At 45.6% G+C, this 23571-nt stretch overlaps 1 protein-coding gene across 7 annotated transcripts in view; it reads right to left on the bottom strand.

Moving 5' to 3' along the window:
* ADAMTSL3 (ADAMTS like 3) overlaps window positions 1-23571 on the bottom strand; it is a 245472-nt gene that overhangs the window by 152437 nt on the left and 69464 nt on the right. For 6 of the 7 annotated variants that reach the window (XR_006415544.1, XM_044438722.1, XM_044438720.1 and 3 more), the window contains exons 4-5: window positions 6509-6636; window positions 4247-4292 (exon numbers count right to left, since the gene is read on the bottom strand). Coding sequence is in view for 5 of the 7 variants with exons in the window: in XM_044438722.1 (XP_044294657.1) it covers window positions 4247-4292; window positions 6509-6636 (174 nt within the window). In the remaining 2 variants the exon portion in view is untranslated. Of the gene's footprint in view, window positions 1-4246; window positions 4293-5094; window positions 5219-6508; window positions 6637-23571 lie in introns of those variants that run through there. The other variant, XM_044438726.1, reaches the window with a different exon arrangement.

Genomic DNA, 23571 nt, shown 5'->3' with positions numbered 1-23571 from the left:
GTCCGTCTACACTATTTGTGGCATGGGCGGTAAGGGTTTTGGAGGCCAGAAGTATGCAAAGCCAGTATGGCAGGCCATGTTTCAAAATCAGGTTACTGAGTGTGAGGCACAGGGCCAAGCGAGGGCAGGAGGGAATGGGGCAAGTAGCTTGCCAAATGGCCCAAGTTTGCTTCTTATCCAAAAGAGGATTGCTAAGGATTGAACAGTTCCAGTAGGGCCAGAGCTGCTAATCACTAACTTCTTTCCCTGAGGAGGAACTTCCAGCTCAGATTATAAGTCAGGCCTGCAGAAATGTCAGCTTTTAACCACCCCAGATGCTTCAGTTTAATGCCTTAAGGAGCTACACTTTCACTGACAAAACGTCAGTGGTGGCCCCTCATCTAGGGAGCTTCTCATCTCTTCAGAATGACCAAGCAGCAACTTCTAGCACAAACTGACAGAGTGTGTTGATATAACGGGAGGTGGTCATGTTGACATTTCAATGAAAGGACCGCAAAGTCTTGGTGTATAGAAACGTTGCTGGATCGATGTATGTTGTACAGCCACGGCAGTCTCTTCCTCCCTGGTCGCTTGGGCTGGGCAGGTGGAGCAAAAGGAGACACCAAGCAACCAGTCAAGGTGAAAAATAAGTAGGGGAAAGCCAGCAGCTTGGAGCAGCTTGGTTTGCCTTTATGAAAGAAATGAGCTGCTCCCACTGAAGGGCGAAGCCACACTATGGAGGGCTAGGTCAGGAGTGGGAAATATGTTGTCCTGGAGATACTATTGGACAACAATTATAATTATTATTCATTACATGTATATACCACCCATAGCCAAAGCCCTCTGGGCAGTTCACCCATCCAGATTTCTACCAGGCCCAACCCTGCTTAGCTTCCAAGGTCAGGCAGGATCAGGCGCTTCAGGCTAATATTATGCAACAAAGCCCTTGAATCCCACCAGCATAGGCACAGACGATAGTGAGGGATGAGACCTTCTGGAGGGCCTCATTTCCCATTCCAGGACTAGGTGAACTCTGATTGTTCCCTGGTGTCACCAGGCAACTGCTGAACCAGTGCAGCACTTCCTTCTGGCCACCTGCACTGGGGGTACCAAAGGACGAAGGACATCAGCTCCCTCTTCCCATCATTGGTTAAGGTGATAAATAGTGTTAGATATTTGTGAGACTGATGAAACTGAAGCTGTTGTACTTCAGGCACATCATGAGAAGGCAAGACTCACTGAAGAAGACATGCTCGGAAAATTTGAGGATGGAAGAGAAGAGCAGGATGCCCTATGAGGCAGATTGATTCTATCAAGGAAGCCACAGCTGTGAACTTACAGGAGCTGAGCAAGGCTGCCAAGCCAGGACAGTTAAGAGAGCATCCATCCATTCATGGGGTCTCCATGAGTTAGAGGGAACTTGATGGCATGTTATCCAACAGACAACAAATCCATGTAACAAGAAATGTGTGGATTATACAGTTCCCTGTTCAAAAGCGCAAACATCCTGCACTATGCAGAACATCTGTATTCAAGTAGCAATGGCATAAGAAGCAAGGGTCCAGCATGCCCTATGCTGCCCTTTCAGTCTCTTGGTAGAGCTGCCCCTCTGGGTGAAGACAAGAGGACATGCAATTGCTTGCGGGAAAAAGCACTGGGGAGAAGCTGCCGCGAGATGGACTGCAGGGCCTGCCTCTCGCGCTCTGCCTCGTTTTACCTCCTGGGGCCTTCCACGACTCCTGACCCCACCCACGGGCTTCAGCTGTTGCACCTGGTTTTATGCCTTGTTTTCTATCTCGCTTAGGCCTGTCCTCTTGCCTTGCAGTCTCACTCTAGCTGTGGCACCATCTTATTTCTCAGGCTCCAGTCCAGCACACATTCCTGATTCTGGCTTTGGACTTGTTCCTGGCTTGGTCTCCGATTCTGACAATGCGCTTTTCGGCTACACGCTGCTCCACAGCAACGTGCATCAGCAAAGTGCTGCACCAGGTTGCAAACAAAACGCACAAAAGTATCAATTCTGGTGAAAGATGTGGGAGACAATCTGCAGAGCTATTACCAGACATTTTTGCTCCAAACAAGAAGATTTATTTTTGCTCCAAACAAGAAGATTTATTTTATGAGCTGCACATAGATCATGTCCCGACCTCTGCCAAAACACATGCAGTCACTGCATCATAAGAACATGCTTTGTTCCAGAATGAGTAGCAAAGTGCATGGATTCCCTATAGCTGCTGACACAACTATGGAAGAATACACGAAGCTGTTGACATGAAAGCCACAGCCGTCAAGCGAAATGGAAAAAAGCAAGAGTGGCGCACGTGATGGGGATGTATCGCGAGGCTAATCCTCTGGCGTGCCGAAGACACGGTATGAGTAGCTGCGAACTGAAGGAGCTGGCTAGCTCTGTGCGCCATTGGCAGGCGACCGCATGGCCCCTCTCCCTTGCAAGCGCCTGTCCAGGATGAGCCACGAGCAATTGTCATGTGTGAGCTAAGAGCTGGGAACCAGGAACCCTGCCAGGCATCCAAGCCAACTGGTCAGACCAGGGAATACGCGAGGAGTCCAGAGCAGGGAATACACCATAAGTCAAGTAAAGTAGCAGCCAGGAACGACTAACATTCTCCAGGCAAAACTGCAGCCTACACAGAGCGCCGTGGCAGAACTTCCTGTTCAGGACAGCCAGAGGCTAGTCTGGATGGGCAGTCGTGCCAGTCCCTGAGGGCACTCTTCTGCCAGGGAACTTGCTACAGTCCGTAGCTCCGCTGGCCCACCTCACAGGGCGACCAAGCACAGATGCAGCCCCCTTCCAGTCCCGAACACATCAGGCAGGGACTGGGTTCAGAGAAGGGGCAGAAGGAAAGCAGCTCCTTTCCGCTCATCTGCCCGGCACTTTCCCTCAGAACATCCCCCGCACCCCAGCGTGTGGCTTTTGCCCCTGCCAGTATTTCAGGTCCTGCAGAGTTCCAGTGCCTGCTCCCTTTCTTGCTGCTGTGGCCTGTGCTACAGAAACATGGATGGCAAGATACCGTGGGGAAGGAGCTGCCCTCTTTCGCCAAGGTGCTTCTGTTCAGGTGCTCCAGGAGCTGCCCTCTTTCGCCAAGGTGCTCCAGGAGTGACAGCACCACCGTGCCAAGCCAAGCCACAGCGATTTGTGTATGTCTGCCGTGTCGATGCTTGTTATGTACCTATGGTTCTTCTTCATGTCAGGATTTCAAGGCACTGTACAAGCAAATGTCATCTTTCAGGAAATGAGGATATGGGAATGTAGTTGCCCCTGAGTTTTCTGCTTTTCACAAAAGGTGCTTTTCATATATGTCAATGCATAATTTAGCCCAAGTTATAAGAACATAAGAACTTAAGAAAACTCATGCTGGATCAGATCAGCTGCCCACAGGATCTCTCAAGACGAATGAGTGCAAGGCCTCCCCCTGCCCAGCTCCTCAGCAACTGGTGTATGCAGGCATGTGGCATCTGGTAAAGGAGGTAGCCCCTGGCCAGCAAGGCTAGTAGCCACCGACTGGCAGCTGTCACCATTTCCCCTGGCAGTGAGTCCCATAGTTTTACCATAGTCTGTGGGAAGAAGTTCCTTTTCCCTGTCCCAAACCATCCTCCAATCAGCAAGCGCCCTTCAGTCCGAATGGGCTCACGTAACCATGCCAGGCTGGCCCAGTCGGGTGGCAGAGAGCCACAGCCACCCCAGAGAGCTTGTGTGAAAGGATCGGGAGGCGGCACATGCTGGCCACCCCTCCTGGATCCGTCACCTCTCTCCTCTGCTGGAGGAAGGGGCTCGGTGTGCAGCAGGGGCTGTCCTGTGTCCTTGGAACTGGCCCCTTGCTTTTAAGTACATCAGAAGAGGTGCCCCGTCCGGCCACTGTCCAGCTAAGGCTCAAGGGCAGTTCAGCTGCCCGGTGTCCTTGAGAGGGAGCGGGCAGTTGGCTTGCTCTTTGCCAAGAAGTGAATGGTCCTGGACCGGTGGTAGAAGCACAAATTTAGCCCTTCATCAGAACCACTGACCCAGTAGGTGAAAGGTCACTGAAGCACAATGGGCTTTCTTTCCCATTCATTTAAGCAGAATAACAGTTTGCCTCCATGCTGCATTCATGCTTAAGAGTGGCACACACATTAGACATCAGCACTGGGCAAAAGCGAACACTAGGACCAGGCCAGTCTTTTTCTTGTCACAAAAGCGGAAGGATGCCTGCAACTTTACAGCTGCTGACTCGCGAAAGTGAGAGAAGAAAGGAAAATGATGGATCGCACTTACATTATTGCTGCAGGTTTTATAGCGAATATTCCTGCCTTCACAGTTCCTGGCGAGGGGAAAAATATGGTTTGAATGCAGTCAGTGAGCAGAAGTGATGCTGAAAGACTAGCCCTTCCCATAAATTATTCCCTCCAGGACAGAACATGCACCACTGTTTCTCATACTTAATGCTGTTTCGAAGATGGATAGGTTAACAGGGCCGCCTGATGAAGCAGTGAGAGCTCTTACTTTTAGTCCTACATCTGCACACCATCTCAAACTATGGAAACATTTTTATTTATTTTATTTATTTATTTAAAAATGTTGTATGCCGTCCATTACTGTCATCTCTGGACGGCTTACAACATTATTTCAGACTACAATAAAATAAGATAAATTAACTATTCCACACTGAGCATCATTTAAAATAAATTAAATTATGCGTTAAAATATTGGCCAAATAAAAAGGTTTTTGAAATGTTATGCACACAGGATTATAGGGTTTACCAGAATCTGTTTTGACAAGCGATTCACATGGTCAACAGTGGAGCTCTCTAAACCCTACAAACTCATTGGCAAGGTCCAGCTTAAGGAAAGCAGGGGTCAGCGGCTTTGCACGCAGCAACAAGAAGCCGGGAGGGAGGGCGGTTTGTGACTGGAAGGACAAGGTAGCCTATCCCCCCCTTCCTCTCCTTGGGTTCACCTCTAACTACCACCCTCATCTGCACAAGGGCAGCAGCTCAAGTCTCAGAGATGTGGGCTGCTGAAGACGTCCGTGCTGAAAGGCGTGGCCAAGTTTCCCTCGAAAATTCGCAAGAGCAACTGTAGGGCCAAACCATGCCATATTCTGCACCGTGTGTAATGCTAACCTGAGAGCATTTTCACCACTGCAGATCACACAGAAAGGACAATTCGCAGCAGCAAAGGGAAGGTGCTTAATCCCTTCGTGGTAGTGGCTTTCTCTCTGACTCGCTCCTGCTTTATCCAAGTCTCTTCTTTGCAAGGTGAATATAGTTCTGGGACACTGGCAGGCAGACAAGCAGCTGGGAGGGAGTAGTTTTAGGGTGAAAACAAGGAAAGGGTTAAGTAGCCCTGTTTCCCTTTCTGCTGCCAAGTCTCCATGTGTCTGCACACGTGGATATGTGGGCTTCTAGAGTGCATTTCAGCAGCCTTTCCCAGCTTGTCTGGCACCTTTCCTTCTGTTTTTCCTTCACTTAGGAAATCAGATTTTGTGTACAGGCATTAACACGCATTTGTGCAAATGTGCACTACTGAAAATGCACATTTACACTCCTAGTCCATGGAGCCCTTTTTATTTGCCATATTTTCCTATGGATAATTTTGCATAAAACTGTAGAATAAAAAAAAACCGTCTGTAAGACTGCAGAATCCTTTCAGTTGGAAAAACCAGTCTAATGTGGAATCTGTGGATCAGACTGATGCCCAAACTATTTTGAGCCCACTGTGTATTTCTCTGATGTCCCTGTTAGCAACTCAGAGATGGCGTTCTGCCTCAGATGGGGGAGGCAGTGGCTCCATTAGCTATTATGACATGGGGCTGCACTGGATAAGGCGTACTTTGGCCCTTTCAGTAGACGCAAAGGGCAGTATTTTGGAGAGTTCATGAGAGCAGGCTGCCAAGCCAGTAGTCCAGAGGTGCAGACTAGGCATCCCAGTATGGACCTCCAGGGATTCCCCAGATGGGCACCCCCTTTCCCTAGTCCCACTCCCTTTCCCCAGACCATTGACGGTCATGAGCTTTCCCAGAAATGATTCAACTTTCCCCGTCCTAAAAGGTCGAAACGCCTCTCCTAAGGCTTGCTTACTAGCAGTAAGAGCTTCAGGGTCTGCACATGTTAAAACTGAAGAAATGTCTCCAACTCCCTGCTGTGTCAGGCTGGCTGAGGGATGCTGGGGTTATAGGCCACTTTTACGTAACAACACCCAAAGGACTGCAGCCTTATGCGGAAATATGCTTCCATTTCAGCCACATCCCCTTTGCCTTTGGCCCAACCCGCTATTGGACTGCAGCCCTGAGAGCTTCTGCAGCATGGAATTCATCCCCTTGGGCCGAAAGAGGTCCTGCACCCCTGCAGTGGCCCTTCATTTGGTCTTCCAGCACATTATAAACTCTTGCTTACATCTATTGAAATGCCCCTTGACCGAAACAGATTTTAATGCAAGACCCCAGGCTTAAGTGATTTAGCTTGTAGGCACCGAGTAATCACCCACCCCAGTTCTGTATAATTTGTGGCTTTATTCGGTGCACTAGAAATGACCCACCTGCCATTCAAGCATCTCCGCAGAGAATAGGATGCTCCACCTCCACATGTTCGCGAGCAATCACTCCAGGCACCCCAGGCATCCCAGCCCCCTTCTTTATCTTCATCCGATGTGGTGATTCTTGAGGTCTGGAAACATGAAAGAAAGAAAAGTAACTCTGCAGTCCAGGAAAAGACATATTTCATTCAAATCCTTTTAACTGGTTATTTACCCTGGGAAGATTCCTAGTCTGGTGCTAATAAACAGGGGTGCTTGTTCCAAAGTAAATTATTATGTCATCAAGGGTACAAGGCAGAGAAGTGATATATTTACAGCTGGAAAAAAAAGTGGTTTCAGTACCTCTTTTTCTCTTGTTCTATAACTTCAGATTCATCTCCTTTGGGACTTCTAAATCCAATTATGAACATAAGACCCTGGAAAATGCTCTCTCCTCTGATCTATAACGTTCTCACTTGAAAGGGTTTGGTTTACTAAGAGCTGTTTATGATGCCGTTTGATGGTAGTGACTTCGTATGCCCCATAATGGTGGTGTCATGGAAACCAGTAATTTCCAAATAGTATGTCATGAAACCCATCCTAGGATACCATAAAAATTAAACGCAACAAAGACAGCTCCACGTTGTTCAAACCATGGTACATGGCCACGCAGAGCCGAGGCTGCCTGTTGTCCCTCTGTATGATTCATTGCCTCCACCTTCCTTCCTTCCCGTCAATTTCTTGACAGGAGACTCCCCTCTTTCTCTATTATGTGTGACTGATTCCCACTACAAGGCAAACAAAATTAATTGCCCCCACAGGAGGAGTCTCTGCAGAGCGATTGCTGTGACAAAGAGATGTGTTGTCAGTTAGAGATACTCAACTATTTTTCTAGATCCACATTTTTAAGCCAACTGACCCAATTTGCAATGCCTGGACTCATAGCTAAGTGATGTTATCTTTCAGTATTCTTACTGCTCCAAATTTTGTGATACCATTCTTGGCTTAACAATGTACCAAAATGCACACAGGCATGTGTTTTAGATTAAAATGTGCTTTTAAAACCTTATGTTAGGATAAATATGTATGTTAGGGTAAAATATATACAAAATTAAATGGTTAATTCAATTATGTAGGTTTTTTATGTGTGCAGGTTTCATTCACACGTTGATGCAGAAACAGCTCAGGACTGACTTATGAATAAGTACATGTGAAACTGAAATAGGCTAGCAAAAGGGCCGCTCCCCCCGTTCCTACTGACAACCCAATTTCGGAAAAGGGGAGGGGCACTGCCCAACCTCCATCTCATAGTTCTCAGAATATCTCCAATAGGACTAAGAAGCGCTTTAAGGAAGCAATGAATTTCACATAACATTACCATTTCTATTCAATAAATAGGAGTGCAGTGTGCAGAAGTTTAGTTAGAAAATAAGCGCCTTATTTTCACTCAGGTGGTAAATCTGGCTTAGACCCAGAGTCATACCAGCAGTGACAAACTGAACCCTGTGGGACTTACACTGCTATGAATCACCAAGCCCTACAGATTTCTGCAGATCTACTCAGAGTGGGCATCACAGGTAAACGGGCTGAGGGGCCACCCTGCAGCGGGGGCACCTTGACAAGAGCCCCGTGGACGTGCTCCTCTGCTTCACCATGGCAACTGCCTGTTCACCTGCCCCTCTCATGGCCCCGGCAGCGGCAGTGGGGAGAAGGGGCAGCAGCTGCTGGTGGGCCCCAAGCAGGGGAGTGGGGCCAGTGCCGAGGAGGAGGCCGAGAAGCAGGAGCAGCTGGCGGCAACGGCGGTGCAAAAGTGGACCCTCACAGAGCGAAGGGGTTCTCGCTTGGGGCCATTCAGAAATCGCCAGGCCGAGCTCCAGCAACCCACGAAAGGCGTGAGCGCTGCTGGCCTGTCTCATTCGAAGTCTGCGGTAGATTTCTCTTCGTAAGCAGTAATGGCTTTTCCATAGCAGGTCTGCAGCAGAGCCATGGCAAACTTTCTGGATACCTCAATTTTGCTTTCAGAAAATAAAGTATGTTGACAAAGAGATTTGATACTGACCTTAAGTGGTTTGGATTAAGTGGTACTGATGCTGTGAGATACAGCTGCACATAGGGAACACCTAAACATCTGTATTTTCTATAGGATTATGTTTCTGGCCCTTCCAGGATTATATAGGCAGCAGGAGCATAAGCCTGTCAGCTAAATGAGGTGCTTCCTGTCGCTGGCATCAGGTGCGAGGGGAACACCAGGCCTTCCACCCAGCATCCGTGTGCCCAGAAAGGCATCTCATGCCAAGGCACATCTGGAGGAACAAATACTTTATGCCATGGATACAGGATTGTGCTGATCAAAAGGAGAAACGGGGAAGTTAAAGATGTTCCTGGACATATGCAAATCCTTGCGTGTACTTAAAACAGCTTTGGTCTAGCCCATTGTGTTTTGTACGCTATGTTGTTTATTCCTTTGTAAGAAATGAATTTCCTGCCTTCCCCTCTCAAAAAAGAAGTGCCCAAAGCAGCTAACAAAAGAACCATAAACAAAATAAAACATTGCTAAAATACAGAAAGTGATCAACCATTACAATTGAACTTCCTAAAAAGAAAAGATGATTTAGGGTACAACAATTTAGAAACAACAGCTATGCAACTCCCAGCATGCTGGCTAGGTAGGAATGCTGGGAGTTGTAGGTTTTTTTCCTGTCTGAAGATGCACCAGATTGCACCCTAAATGATCTTCAAGAAACCACAGACCAGCGTCTCCCTCTTTCTTGCCAACTAGAGAGGAATACAGATGCCCATCTGCTCTGGAAGCAGACTGAAACAAACACACATATATCTTCTTGAATGTAAAAAGTGACATGTGCTTTCAGATTTAGGGGAGAGGTCAACTGTGCCCCAGGTATCCTGAGTTCAGGAAACATGGACTTAAACCAACAAAAGCCTTAAAAAAGCAAATTAGCAAGCAGTTCTCAAGCACGATCCCTAAACAAAATATTACTCTTCTGTGTTTAAGTGTAACTTGTTATTGATTTAATTCCTAACTGTGAACTTCCAGATTCTTCCCAATTCGAGTCATACCCACTTTGCTGATTTTTCTTGCCCTTATTTGAATTTGGTTTCACAGCATAGGCAAATATAATATGTAGATTTGATGAAAGCTGACAGCTAGTAAATCAAATATTGTTTTGCTAGTAAATTACCAGGCCAGCTCAAACTACTTTTAACTCTTTTCCCATGGGACAAATCATTTGGACTGGCTGGAGTTTAAGTCAACAGTGTGGGTCCTGGTTTAGTCAAATGATTATGAAGAAAGCCTTGGCGGCACAAATGACAACTTTGATCGTCCTCTAAGGCAAATCAGATTCTTTGCAACTAGATTTCATCCAGAACCATTGTTTTTATCTACTGAAAATTTACTAGCTGAAGAACAATTGTACATTGTTTTGGGGGCTCTAAATAACATTCTATCCTGCTATTCTCAGCATAACTTACACAGGAGTAAGACTTACTGAATTCCATGGGAGTTGCTTTAGAGTAAATGAATTTAGGATTGTGCTGCCAATCTACCGAGCTATTCAAAGGGGGAAGCAACCCTGAACACATGTCCAGATGCTTTGAATTACAATTTCCATCAGCCAACATGGCCAGTGGTTATGAACTGTAGGGACTATAGTCCAAAACTAGGGATAGCTGTATCTTTGAATCTTGATCTCATCCAGGTTGTCATTCTTCTAGCGCTAGTTCCTTCCATTCCAGTTCCACATTGGATCACAAGCATTTATTTTACTTCACAGAAATTCATACATATTCTTTTGTGAATTTTGGTGCGTATTTTCAACTGTCCACATTTTTGTACACATGCATCCATGTATTTGTGTGCATGTTTAGAATGAACACATTTTCCCAGGCATATTTTTCATATTTGTGCATGTTTATAAACCCACTTGGTTTTGCAAAACATACCACAAACTTGAAAATGTGCAGATACATGACTGCAAACCAAGTTCACAATTGCATTTGGTTCTGAGAGATGTGAACTGAGAGGTGAATTCACATTAAAATAGGAATTCAATGAATGTATCACTTTTCCTATCCAAACATTTTGAAGGGAACCAGGCTGTTTATTCCTGAGCTCAATGGTGGAACTGTACCTGCCTTCGACATAGCCCAAAAAAGCCATCTTGAGATTTTTTTGCATCCATGTTACTCACCCTTTAACGACAGGAGCATCAAACTGATGACTTGCATGTATGAATGAATCCCACGTCAAATACTGCAGAGTCCACACATTCAGTGGCAACTCCTGTCCAATGAAGGGATCGCATGATATACATCCATACGGTGCACAGATTAGTGTGCTAGTCTGGGACTTGAGAGGTCTGAGCTCAGCCGTGAAGCTCAGTGGGCAGCTCTGGGCCATTCACTGACTCTCAGTCTCTCAAGAGAGACTCTTTATCTCTCTTGTTGTGAGATAAAACGGAGGGGGGGGGAGGGGCACAACCTGCTTTGGGTTCTTTGCCAGACAAGAAGGTGAGAAATAAGTACAATAAATTCATTACTATGGCAACTGGTTGTAAAAGGCAAGTTGGCTCAGCTTCTTGTGTTTTACTGTCACTGTATCACTTCTGCCACGTTACCAGCCATGGAAGCCCGTGATGCTGGGCTACCATGGAAGAGCTGGAGATGCCTTGCATCAGCATGACTCCTTGAGTCCTGCCAGCAGCAAGCCAGCCACCTGCAGCAACTTCCCCCACCCGAAAAAAGCAAGCAAAACAAAACCCTGGGGCTTCAGGAGACCCTCCTGAACAACCTGGGATAGGTCTCACAGCGGTGTGGCAGGCAATTTTCCTCCCCTGAATTTCCTTTAGTAAATGCATCCTAGCTTATCTTGAGCTGGGGACTCTAACACAGCAAGGCCTTTTGTGTGCCCCTGTGGAGCTTTGCCAGCGGCTGCAGCCAGCTCTGGCTGTGCTACAGGGTGCACAATGCACAGGGCCGTGGGGTGGGGGGTGGCAGCTGCCTGTTGCAAGGGGCTACCAATTCTATGGTGGAATTCCTGTGGGCGGTTCTGTTCACCACAATGATTTATTATTCTTCGCATCATCGTGTTGCATTAATAGAAGACATAGACAGGTCTCGTTCCAAGGAGTCTGCAGTCGAAAATTCAGCACAAGGAAGAGAAAAAGAGGCAGGAGCAAGCAGGGAGAAGAGAGGAGAATGTAGTCAAGTCTGCCACATGAACTGCTACAGAAGGGGATGGGGGGGGTGGGAGGGTATCCAACATGATCTCAAGGGATAACGGGAAACCACCGAGGGGCATTTTCATTGCAATGGAATAAGCTGTTAAATAAGCTGTCCAAAATACTATCTGAACATCTGCAGCCGGAAAGCTTCATTGCCAGGTATTAAATCAAATTCCACAAAACAAAAGTGAGCTGTGGCCCAATTGGGCGGCATACAAATGTTTTAAATAAATGAATGAAAAAATAAATAAAAGTAAAAAAACTATCTATTCTAAAAGGCTGTGAAAAGAGAGAAAGTGGCCAATTCATCCAGTCTTCTGAAGGAATTTTCCAAGATTTCAATGGACAACATATAGGAATACTAAAAATAGTCCTGGCAGCTGGTTTCCTTGTCCAGAATTTACAACTTGCAAAAAACCTATTCCAGAATAGGATGTTCATGTGCATTTTTTTCTGCTGCTAAAAGTACAAGTCCCTTTTTCTGAAAATTCTCCCATTTCTTTTAAGGAAAAGATGTTTCCCTATGTACCAACAATGACATAGCAGTACTAACATCACAGCCCTGTGCCAGCAAGTTCTCCAGAAATCTTCATGGGGCTCGATGGTAGGAAAAGCAGAGGATAACGGAGACAGGGAGGTGTCCCAAAATTTGGCAGGCCTGCAGTTCAGGTATACTATCTGTTCATGTGGATGGAGAAGCACCTCAGTCTCCATGTGATATTTTTGGATCTAGTGTTATGACTTGCTTAGCCAGCCAGTAGAAACGGACATCTGAGTCAGCCAAGAGAATTGGCATCCTGCCTGGTGCTATCCATTCTGGTGGGAAGATGGGAAGTCCACAGAGACATGGACCTATATTCAATGTGACAACTTGAATCCTATTGTCCTTCCAGAAATGAACTATATGCCATTGTAAAGAGCATCCATCAGCCATTTATTTGTTGCCTATTACCCTATCCGGCAGGTGACATACAATTTAATTAAGAAAAAGATTAGAACACAAATTGAATAATACAATGAAAATATAAATAGCAATAGATATGCTGACCTGCAGAAAGGGCAACAGTAATCCAATAGGGGTACAAAGAGAATAATCAGCCACCGTCGGAGTTGAAATTAAAAATAAATAGCCAACGTGACTACATCAGTTGTCAAAGTGGGCAAATCCTCATTTCTAGAATTCTTGGTTTTAAAGGCTGTAATTCAATACATATTTACCTGGGAACAAGGAACATTGGGTCAAATCCATAAAGGAAGCCAGGCTCTTGACCTTGGAAGAGCAGAATGGAGCTGTCTTGGACAGGACATGTTGCAGATGGGGTCGCCATAGGTCGAGGACGACTTGATGGCGTGCAACAACCTCAAAGGACAACTGAATTCAGGCACACCTACATAGAACACTGCTCTGCAAAGGACTAGCAGAAAAACCACTGATGGTCTGAGCTCAGCCTTTTGCTCTTGTTCCTTTGCTTTGTGCTCAGACTGGTTCATTTGTTGCAGTACCTGTGATATAGATGGAATTCTGTCATGAACAATCCGGGGAACTTTCTGTTCTGCGGGATATAAAGAGCACAAATATTAACAAAAATGGGGCCTGCTGATAAGGACCCTTCCAGGAAAAGCATGTGGCATTGAAAGAACCCCCACTTCGGGCCAAAGCCAGGAACAAGGATTCATATGTCAGTCCAGGCGGTGAACCGGGAAGCATTGTTCCACTGGGAGCTGATTAGAGAGCGACGCCCTGTGGTTCCCACGGGCGGGCAAAGCAGGGAGTCTCCCGCCATCCCTGGCACGCAGCACCCAGAATGCGTGGCGGGGCTTTCTAACGTCCTCTTCCTTGAAGCATCGAGTGCCCTGGGGAAGGGGTGGGCAAATGCAGAAACAGAGCGAGTCAGAAGGAGCCTCCTGGGCCATCTAGTCTGACCTTGCCCGTAAGACCAGGGGTCACAACCTGACCTCTGTTCGAAGGCACATGTGCCTAAGATGTCTCTCGTGGGAGCCGGGCAAGGCCTCATGGGACCAGGAGGCTGAGCCCCCAAGAAATGAGGTGAGTGAGTAAACCCTGTTAATTGGCTTTTATTGGTTATGTTTATATCGCTTCTTTCCTCCAAGCAGCTCTGATGAAAGATGTGACCCAGCTCCTCTGCATTATCCTCACAACAAGCCTGTGAAGTAGATGGTTACACATCTACCACCAAGCATCTTGGCAGACTGGAGACCAGAGCCTGGATCGTCCAGGCACGACCCCTGAGCTGCCACGGCCGTCCTCTTCCTCAGGCTGCCAGGAATCCCCATGTAATTGCATGGGAAAGAGTGGTCCATGGGAAGGTCCCTGCCCCCTGGAAAGATCTCAGGATCTTCACTTGCTTGGGCAAATGCAGTACAGTCCTTCGTGCAGGCGCTTTGGCTCTCATGAGCATAAAGACACTGGGAAATGGTTCATGAGCAAAGGGCAAGCGGAACAAATGAGCCATCCGAGGTTTGGAACCAATATGAAAGAACGGCTTGCAGGGCAACAGAGACTTTGTTCCGCCAAATCAGTTTCACCACGTGGCCTGCTTCAATGACCACGAAAGAGAAGCTGGGTTCCTTGCAGCAGTGTTGTGGTGGGTGCCAATTTTCTGTCTCTCACAATTATATATTTGAAATATAATGACAGATTACAGGAAATGATCCTACAGACAGGGTGATTTATAAAGTCATTTAAACAATGTAACTTTTATCAGTCGTGAAACATTAATCACCGGCCTACGTATAAATATTTTCTTGTATATGATTCTCTCAAGAGTGATTTGCTGAAAGGCCTTTCTGTTAAGGAGGAGTAGCAGATCCATGCACTGGGTCTACTTTCTGGGTCACCGTAATGTTGCAGTGCTGATAAGAGCGATCGTTGTGTGTACTGCACAGAGCTAACTGAAACGTATCCCTTTATCCTGTCCTTCAGGCAAAATGCAGCATAGTTTTAAAATTTAATAGGACAAGTTCCATGTGGAAGGGTTCTGCGGCAGAGGATGCAGGAAAATCAGAATGCACAGAGCTCCCTGTGTGTGTGTGCACACACACGCACGCACATGCTAATTTTAGCATATTTTCCACTAACATTCATATTTGCATGACTTAATTCGCATACAGTGCCAGAACATAAAACCAATGGCCTATGAGATGGCAGATCTATGTGTCTCAGAAGATGTAGTCCACTATGGAATCCACAGGTGAAATTCATTGGAATCCAGAGTCATGTGGATTCATTCCGGATGTCTTTGACATTGCAAGGCATACCAGCCCACATCAGACTTTCTACTCTGTCCTATCAGGCTTCCATGTTTAACATGAAATGGCATGAGAGAGCAGAAGTTTACATACAATTGCCATAGTCTACATGGGGCTGCCCTTTCAACTGATCTGGAAGCTGGAGCCCTGGGAGAATGTAGCGCCTGGGCCGCTGTCCAGAGGCTGCCCCTCTTTGCCATGCAACTCCTTTGCCAAGGGAGTGGCACCGACTGCCTATTTGCTACCAAGCCCGGTCGGAGGTTCTGCTGCTGGTGCACAAAGCCCTCGGACAACGGAGAGAGCCTTCTCCTCCACAAACCTGCTGGGTCACTGAGGCCATTGGCTGGCCTGCTCCTGGCATCTCTCCACACTTGCGGGAGCAATAAGGAGGGCTGCCACGGAATGTCCCCTTTTTCCTATCCAGCTGCAGGCCTTTCCAGCTGAGCAAAAGTGGTTTGACGTGTGCACTCAGTGCATAGCTATGTAGGCAGGTATCTGTTCCTACATTAAGTTTTCTCACAGTTGCTTCAAGTTCTGTTAAAGTTAAAGAAGGCTTGAAAGGCAGGATTACTTTTCTAGTCCAGGCCTCACTGGAGAAGCAAATTTAGTAATAGATGGCACACTGTAAAACCAACACACTTAATTTCACACTTTTTAACTATACACAAAGCAAAGCTCAGTTCTTCAAAATTCACATTTCTCCAAATTTTGCAGTAGAGTTCTCCAATTTAAAACAAATATACAGAAATGTGACCCAGCGTGGTATAGTGGTTAAGAGCCCAGAGCTGGGACTCAGGCGACCTGGGCTCCAGTCCCCGCTCCGCCACGGAGCCATCTGGGTGACCTTGGGCCAGTCACAGACGCTCAGCCCAACCTACCTCACAGGGTTGTTGTTGTGGGGATAAGACTGTGAGCAGGAGGAGGAGAATGATGTAAGTCGCTTTTGAGTTCTTTAAGAAAAGAAAAAGGCAGGGTATAAAGCTAATAACAAATAAATGTGTATCGAGGCATGCTGTTCAAAAGCATGTTAGTAAATTGCTTTACATGAATTTGCCTACTGGGGAATGATCCATGCATTAGCAGAAATGTACACACAAGGAATGCTCATGAATTTTCATGGAAACGCTTTTTGTTAAGCAAAAATTGCAACATTATGGAGAAGCCGTTATTTGTTTTTCGGCGCCAGGCTAAGACCTTTTTATGTAAACAATATTTTAACAGTTTTTAATATCATCTATAGATTTTTAATTTGCAGCCAGGGTGATTCTGGATTTTATGTGCACTATTTGTATTGTATTTATTTATTGTATGTAAGCCGTCCCGAGGGTCATGCGAATGGGACGCCATACAAAAAAAAAAAATCTAAATAAATAAATAAATTACTGGAGAAATTCTCTAAAATGAATTTAAAACTGGAAGAATGAGGAAGTAAGAGAAAAATGAAACTGATATATTCATTCATCCCCAACCAAATTTACAGCCAGAAAAGAGAATCTGTTTTCTCTTGCTTCTTCTTCAAGCTCTGTTAGTTTTGAGTCATTTTCCTACCAAACTATATTAACTAGGCTCTACTGCTACTGCCAAACAAAAAAGAAAACAATGACTTGAAATAAGAGTGTGTTCATTTTAATGAATATAAAAGGTGACATCGAATTTTTTTAATGGTAATATGTTATATTTATATCACACATTTATCACATGCACCTGCAGAATCACAGGTGAGATTGTGAGAACCAATGAAACCCTATTCTTTCTTCCTTTTTAAAGCAAGGCATCTAAGAAGTACCAAATAGGGAAAATAGAGGATTACTCTAGTCTGAGCGCAGCAGGTACAAGTTTCTTTTCCCCACAGACTTCCATCTCTCAGCCAGACTGTGACCTGAACATTTGCTTTTAACTACTAATAAAATTTGTACTAATAAGCATTCTAAAACCTTGTGGTTCTGGTGCAACTCGGGCAGAATTAGTTCATTTTGTACAAATCATTGTAGAGCATCGGGGGTTTGCTGGTGCTTGTTTGCACAAATTTCATTAACATCTTAAAATGTGCAGATTACAATCATATGAATTTATGATCAAAGGCGGAAGTCCACAAGTTGGCTCAATGATATGGCAAGCTGGAGATAGCACATGGCTAATGGATCAGAATTTGGGGGCAGGAGGATCATGAAAATCTAGTTGATTTTCATTTCCCTAAGAGAGTCTTCTTGCATCCCAGATGGCACCAACACAATAGACACTTGTCTGTTCATTAAAATGGCTTTTAATTGCCACTCGCAAGTCTTGTTGTAGGAGAACTCTTTGTTGCTCCTGTAATGGGCTGTTTTCAGACAGTGCATACAAGGAAAGTGTACAAACCCATACAATGCGCGTACAATATTGTAATAGCCAACACAAAAATCTTAGGGAAGGATCAAAGGAAAAAGGTTGCCTAGAACTGGATGGCAACAGACAACTGATGGCAAACCAGCTCAACAGGCTGTTTTATGGCCAACTTAAGTGCAAGCAACTTAAGCACCCGCCAAAGGAGAAAACACAGTGCCAAATCGCTGTTCCAGCAGAAGGAATGCTACCCTTTCAGAGAGCATCCAAGGCACATCAGCAATCACTGCAGAATTAGTTTATGAAGACTGTGGGTTCTGAATCATTCACCTGCAGTGTCATGTCATCCGTTGCAAATGTGAACACGCCAACACAGGTCACGCATCTACTCAAAAGCAGGGCTTCTGCACTGAGTCACTTCACACATTCAGTTGCAGGGTTCCATCTCCTCTGCCAATCCCCCACTCCTTATTTTACCCTCCAATGCTAATTCCCATTTTAACCCCCTCCCCATCCCCAGTACAGGAAAAAATATCACACAGCCACCATGGCACAGAATTTGGCCCTCTGGAATGTTTACCCTGCTTTGGCCTGGTTTCTAAAAAAAAAGAAATCCCAAATCCAGGACTTCCATGTGTACTCTCAGCTTTCATGTTACTGTTTTCTGGCAGCTTATTATTTACTTATTCTTCTTAAATTGATATGTATATTTTCATGCTGAGATCTAGCATAAGTCTGGGTGTAAATGCATTAATTCTGCTCCAATAACATATCAATAAGCCTTTAATCTATTAACATTGCAGTGCCAGAACAGTTAAACACATCCTGGTTTTTATTTTAAATACTTATTTCCCAAGTTACTATGGCACCTCCTTCTTGCAAAGTTTATTTTTGATAGCTTATTGAAATTGCACCATTGTACTTCTTGACATGTCAGGTCCTAAAACAAAAAGTTCTAAGTTAAGTCCTAATTTCTCCTCAAATAACCATACCAAGAACTAAGGTCTACACTACCTGAGACTCTAAAGTGTGTTGTACTCCAACACATGCATTTACACAAAGGTAAACTGAAAGCCAGTGTGGTGTGGTGGTTAAGAGCACATGACTGGGACTCAGGTGACTGGCATTCTAGTCCCCACCTGTCCGAGGAACCGACTGGGTGGCTTTGGGCCAGTCACAGACTCTCAGCGCAGGCTACCTCACAGGGTTGTTGTTGGAAGGATGAAAATGGAGTGAAAGAGAATTCTGTAAGCTGCCTTGGGTTCTTTGCAAGAGGAAGAAAGGCCGTCCTGAGATTTTTGTACAGGACAGGATAGAAATGCATTGAATAAATAAAACATAAATATAAACCCAGTTTAATAATAATAGTGCCACCCCCAAATGCCCCCAGGGTTTTCAAATCTACTGCCAGTTCGCGGCAATCCATTGGTGCCCGTCCTCTCCCTGCCGAGTCCTCCCTGACTCCCCTTCTGCTCGCGCTGCACCGCCTCCTCGCATTCCTCTGGCTGCAGCCCAAGGGGTGTGGGGGGGGGGGAAGGGGAAGGGGAAGCCACAGCTGCCTCCATGTGGCCAGTTCAGCAGTGGCTGCGAAGGTGCACGGTGAAAGCCCAAGACCCTGCGGTCCACCGGGCCCCAGACGGCCCTCCGGAAGCAGCAGGGAATGCAGGCAGCGGACAGGGCCGGCATAAGCTCTGCTCCAGGGCAGGCAAGCGGTGGCTGCAGCCTTTCCTGTGTTCAACAACGCCAGGTAGCTGGGACTAACCGGAAAGGTGGTCACTTATACACTTTGTATTCATTACACTTTGAAAATGCAGTTTCTTCTTCCAAAACAAAAGCCAATATGTCTATCATTAAGGGAGGAGACAAAAACCCATTTTATTTCTGTAGTCATGCTGGTGCCTTAATTTAACTGAATTAAAAGTGCAAAACTGCATGTGTGGACTATGTCATTCTTTACAAAATCAGGGTGGCAGGTAGCTTTTTTTTAAGAGTGAGGTTCAGGCTAACATATCTGGCATGCAGATGTAGAACCACTATTCAATTATGGGATCTGGAAATGCAGAGGCAGGGGAAGAGGGGTATCACTGCTTATTGTGTCACAAATGAATTGATATGATAACAACATGAATTGCCACCTAAACAGGATCCCCATAAGGCCATTTGGTCCACATAGCTCCCACCCCAGGGCAAGGGAAATCTGCCACTTGCAACCTGGCAGGCCTATCAAATGAATTTCCTGTTTTGCAGAACTGCATAACGATACCTTCAAATGGAATCATTAAAGCTATCTGAAAATAGCCTTGCACGTTTAACCCTTGGCGTATGGTGCTGGTACTCCCTCCTCACTCCTGAGCCACTGGGTGGCCGCTCTTGCCAAGTCTACGGAATAAAGTGCAATGACGTGATTAGTGAGGATTACCAGATAAGGACAAGACAAAAGCTGCACTGGAAGGTTGTGCGATGGGGTCCCGAGGTCAGTAAGCGAGCAATGATGCACTGTGTGCCTGTGATGTATATGCACATCAATGCATATTTCTCTGCTAACATCACAGAGGAAAAGGAAAACTGCAGCAGCGGCAGGCCAACATTTCAGCCCTCTATTTTAGGACTGGCAAACTCTTATCTGAGCTCAGCTGCAACAGTTATTACTGTTCAGTCGTGGTATACACAGTGCCTCTCCAAATGACTTAATATTCAGGGCTGGGCTGGGCTCTGCCACAGCTTCTAGCCAATCTGAATTTTGTTTCTGAAATGCTTAGGGCCAAATACTATTGTTATTAATTGTATTTCTACTGCTTGTCTCCTCCAAGGGACACACCGTGGCTTATGGACCCTCTTTCAGGGCTGGATTCATTCTGGGAGCAGCTCTTTGTGAGCTCAGCCCCGGTGAGTGAAGGTGGAGGCAAAAAGGGTGGATGCAGAAGCAAAGGGGGGGCAGTTCAAAATTCAGCCCAGAGCATAACACTCTTCCTGCCAACAGCGAAACTTTAGAAAGGCATTTCAGCTCCTCAGAATGGGGGGAAATTGCACAAACACCGGGAAAGCAGCCACATGGTTGTTACTGGTTGGGGGGAACGGGGTGAGAGGAAGGGGTTCGATCACCTGGGAACACCCGAGGACCAGAGTGTGACCCCAGGTGGCCTGGATTTGGCTCCTCTGGCTGCGACTTTGCATTCCTGGCATATTCTGTCCTGACAACTTTGTGAGGTAGGTTGGACGGAGAAGGCACAATTGGCCCAGGATTCCTTGGTGGGTTTTTGTATTATGAATCTGAACTTGGGCCTCTTCTATCCTAGCCCATCACTCCAGTAACTACACCACAGTGCCTCTCTTTCCTGCTGTGTATTATTTATGCATGACAGTAATTTATCTGAGAGTCACTCAATGAGCATCCTTTTGAATAGACACCTTTAGGATTATGTCATAAATTCAGTCCATTCTGCAGTCGTCCTCCCCAACCTAGCGCCCTCCAGATGTGTCGGACTGCAATTCCCATCACGTTCTTTATATTTAAACTGAGCATGCAAGGGACACCCCTTCAAAATGGAGGACTGCCCTCTGCCGGCCTTTCGAAAAGAGGACTTTAAGGCAGAAAGACACATGGCCATCCTACTCTGGGACTGAACATACAACAAATTGGAAGTCCTTCTCCTTCCTATTCATAACTAACAACTGAAATGGAGAGTGGAGGGGGATTCGCAGTGGCAAGCGGGACCATTTCTAAGCTCTCAGGATTCTTTGGAGGGGGAGAAAGAGAGAGTGCGTGGCATAATATAGCTGGAAACTTCTGCTTCTCCAGGAAGGCCGTAAAACAGGACTGCTTCCTCATAGCAACCCTACTGTACTTATTCAAACAAGCCCTTTTTCTCCAAGTGTCATTATCTCACATGAATTTGTGCCTTTTGATGCTACGTGCACATTAGCCTTAATGGACCAACATGAGTAAGTGAATCAAGGAATCTGCACCTTTACATACATAACTGCATGTGCAAAGAGAAGCAAGCAACAATGACTTCAATTTTTGGAGAAAGTTAAGCTCCACTCCTCCCAGGTGTGATATTCCCTTCCTAGTGAGTTTGTAATAAAGACTTCAATATGGCACTAGAAAAAGTGTCGTGCTTCTGGCAGTGGTATTTTATATCTACAGCAGAATTTGTTATACATTCTTATACAAAATGGTCTTTAATAGATAAGGTGTTGACACTAACCACAGGTCCTCTCTGGTGGGTTGTACAGCTGTTATAACACGATTATTAAATTCCAGCCGAGAATCAAGCACATCCTTCATTTTAAGTCTGAAACTGCTCCTCTGAGTATGTGTTTAGCATTATTAGTACCCAAAAAGGGAAAAGGAATGGCTCTTCCACATGCTTTAATTTAATACCCATAAACTAAACAACACAGATAATGCAGGCCTGGGCAGGAATGCTACTCACGAGCACAGCACAGGGTCAGACCTGTGCAAACCGGCAGCAGGACACTGTGGCAGCTCTCCTGGCCGGATTATTCTTAGATGAGGACCGAGCAGAGTCAAGCTTTTTTCTTCTTCCAAGGGACATGCTCTGTTGGGGCACTTATGGGGTCCCACTTCCACTAACCTCTCTCCAGTTATGCATCCATCTGGTGACGAAGGCAGTGTCTGTGTGAAAGCAGCACTGAATTGGATCCTGGTCAGGAGACGCATCCCACCCACCCAAGCATTTCGTCAAGAAGGGAATATTTGTGACAAACCAGTGGTTATTTCTGCCCTTGAGGTCCAGAACTTGGCAATCAGATAATTAATTATTTTAAATTACATGTTAAAACCATGGAGGTGTGGGCCATTTGGATTTTCTGCTATGTACACCATTTCACGGGCTGTCTCTGCCTAATGGCTTAAATCATAGCATGCATTTAAGCATGTGTATAATAGCAGCAAAGGATCTGGCCTGCTTCTATTATTGTTTCATCATTCTTTTCAACTGGATGAGTTATTTTCAAGTTTATACTTTTGACAGCTGTCTACATGTAGTCCATGAATACATTACTTATGTCCAAAGCATCTGTATATAAGAGTCTGGCGGTCCGGTAACCTAACGTTGTTGCTTAAAATAATGTTTTGCTTTATGCAGACATTTTGTTATTTCTAAATCTGCCTCACTTAGACGTATCCCAAATAGTGCAAGTTACTTCAAAAAAACAACTTGCTGGCAGAAGAAAGGAAAACTCTAACTGGGTAACTTGAGAGCTGCTAGAATCCAGCCACAAAAGAGCCTGGAGTTAATAAGTTTGTGCAAAATATCTGAGGAAAGAGGTGCTGAAGTGGATGAAGGCAGAAAGAGCCAGAAAAATGGAAGAAAGATTTGTCTCTCGGGATGCAAGCTATATACCCACTTATCCAGAAGTAAGCCCTTTGAACTAGGATGGTGCCGGAGGAATGACCAAAAACAAGGAAACGTGCCATCACAACATGACAAAAATACAAAATGCCCATGTGCTAAATTATATGTATATATGCAAAGTTAGAAGGACGGATTGTTTATTGGTAACTGTAGGTTTGTCAGGTGGTCCAGAAGCAGCTGAGGACAGTATGGAAAAGCATCACTGGTCTACCTTGTGGCAAAGAAATACACCATCTTTGCCATCCACAATGCCGTAGCATATGGTACTTGGAAGGAGAGGCAGCAGCAGCTGGATAGCTGCACCAAGTTACGGCTCTTATTGAGGGCAGGGCAGGGCAGGGGAGCAACAGCCTTTCTACAATGCCCCTGAACTGCTGGACTTCAGCTGCCTAGAGAACTGGTGGGCCCTCCCACACTAGAGACATTCAAAAAGAATCTGGACAGCCATCTGAGTGGGATGGTGTAACGGGGTGTCCTGCAACAGCAAGCAGTTGGACTTGATGGCCTCCAGGGCCCCTTCCAACTCTACTATTCTATGGTTCTATAGGATTCTATGACTTTGCAACTAAGAATCTGTGCCTGACTTGGCTTTTTTCCTCCCTGTTCCCAGTTCTCTTTCCATTTGTGCCATTTTGTTTAGATTGTAAGCCTAGGGGAGGGACTGCTTATTTCTTATCTGTAAGCTGCTCTGAAAGACTTTATAGCTGAAGTTTGGATTAGAAGTGCTATAAAGGAGATAATTTGTCTTTCATATAGGCTCTTTTCGAGATCAATCAAAATTTATATCATCGTTATTTCACCCAGGATCTGTAAGAGAAAATGCAAAGTGACCCGATTTGCACTTCCTAAACTAATATGCAGATCAGCAAAG

The sequence above is a fragment of the Varanus komodoensis genome, unplaced genomic scaffold, assembly GCF_004798865.1.
Source record: "Varanus komodoensis strain SLA01 unplaced genomic scaffold, ASM479886v1 scaffold33, whole genome shotgun sequence".
Taxonomy (NCBI): Eukaryota; Metazoa; Chordata; class Lepidosauria; order Squamata; family Varanidae; genus Varanus; species Varanus komodoensis.
Note: the sequence above shows the minus strand (reverse complement) of the source record. Positions and strands in the feature narration are given on the sequence as shown.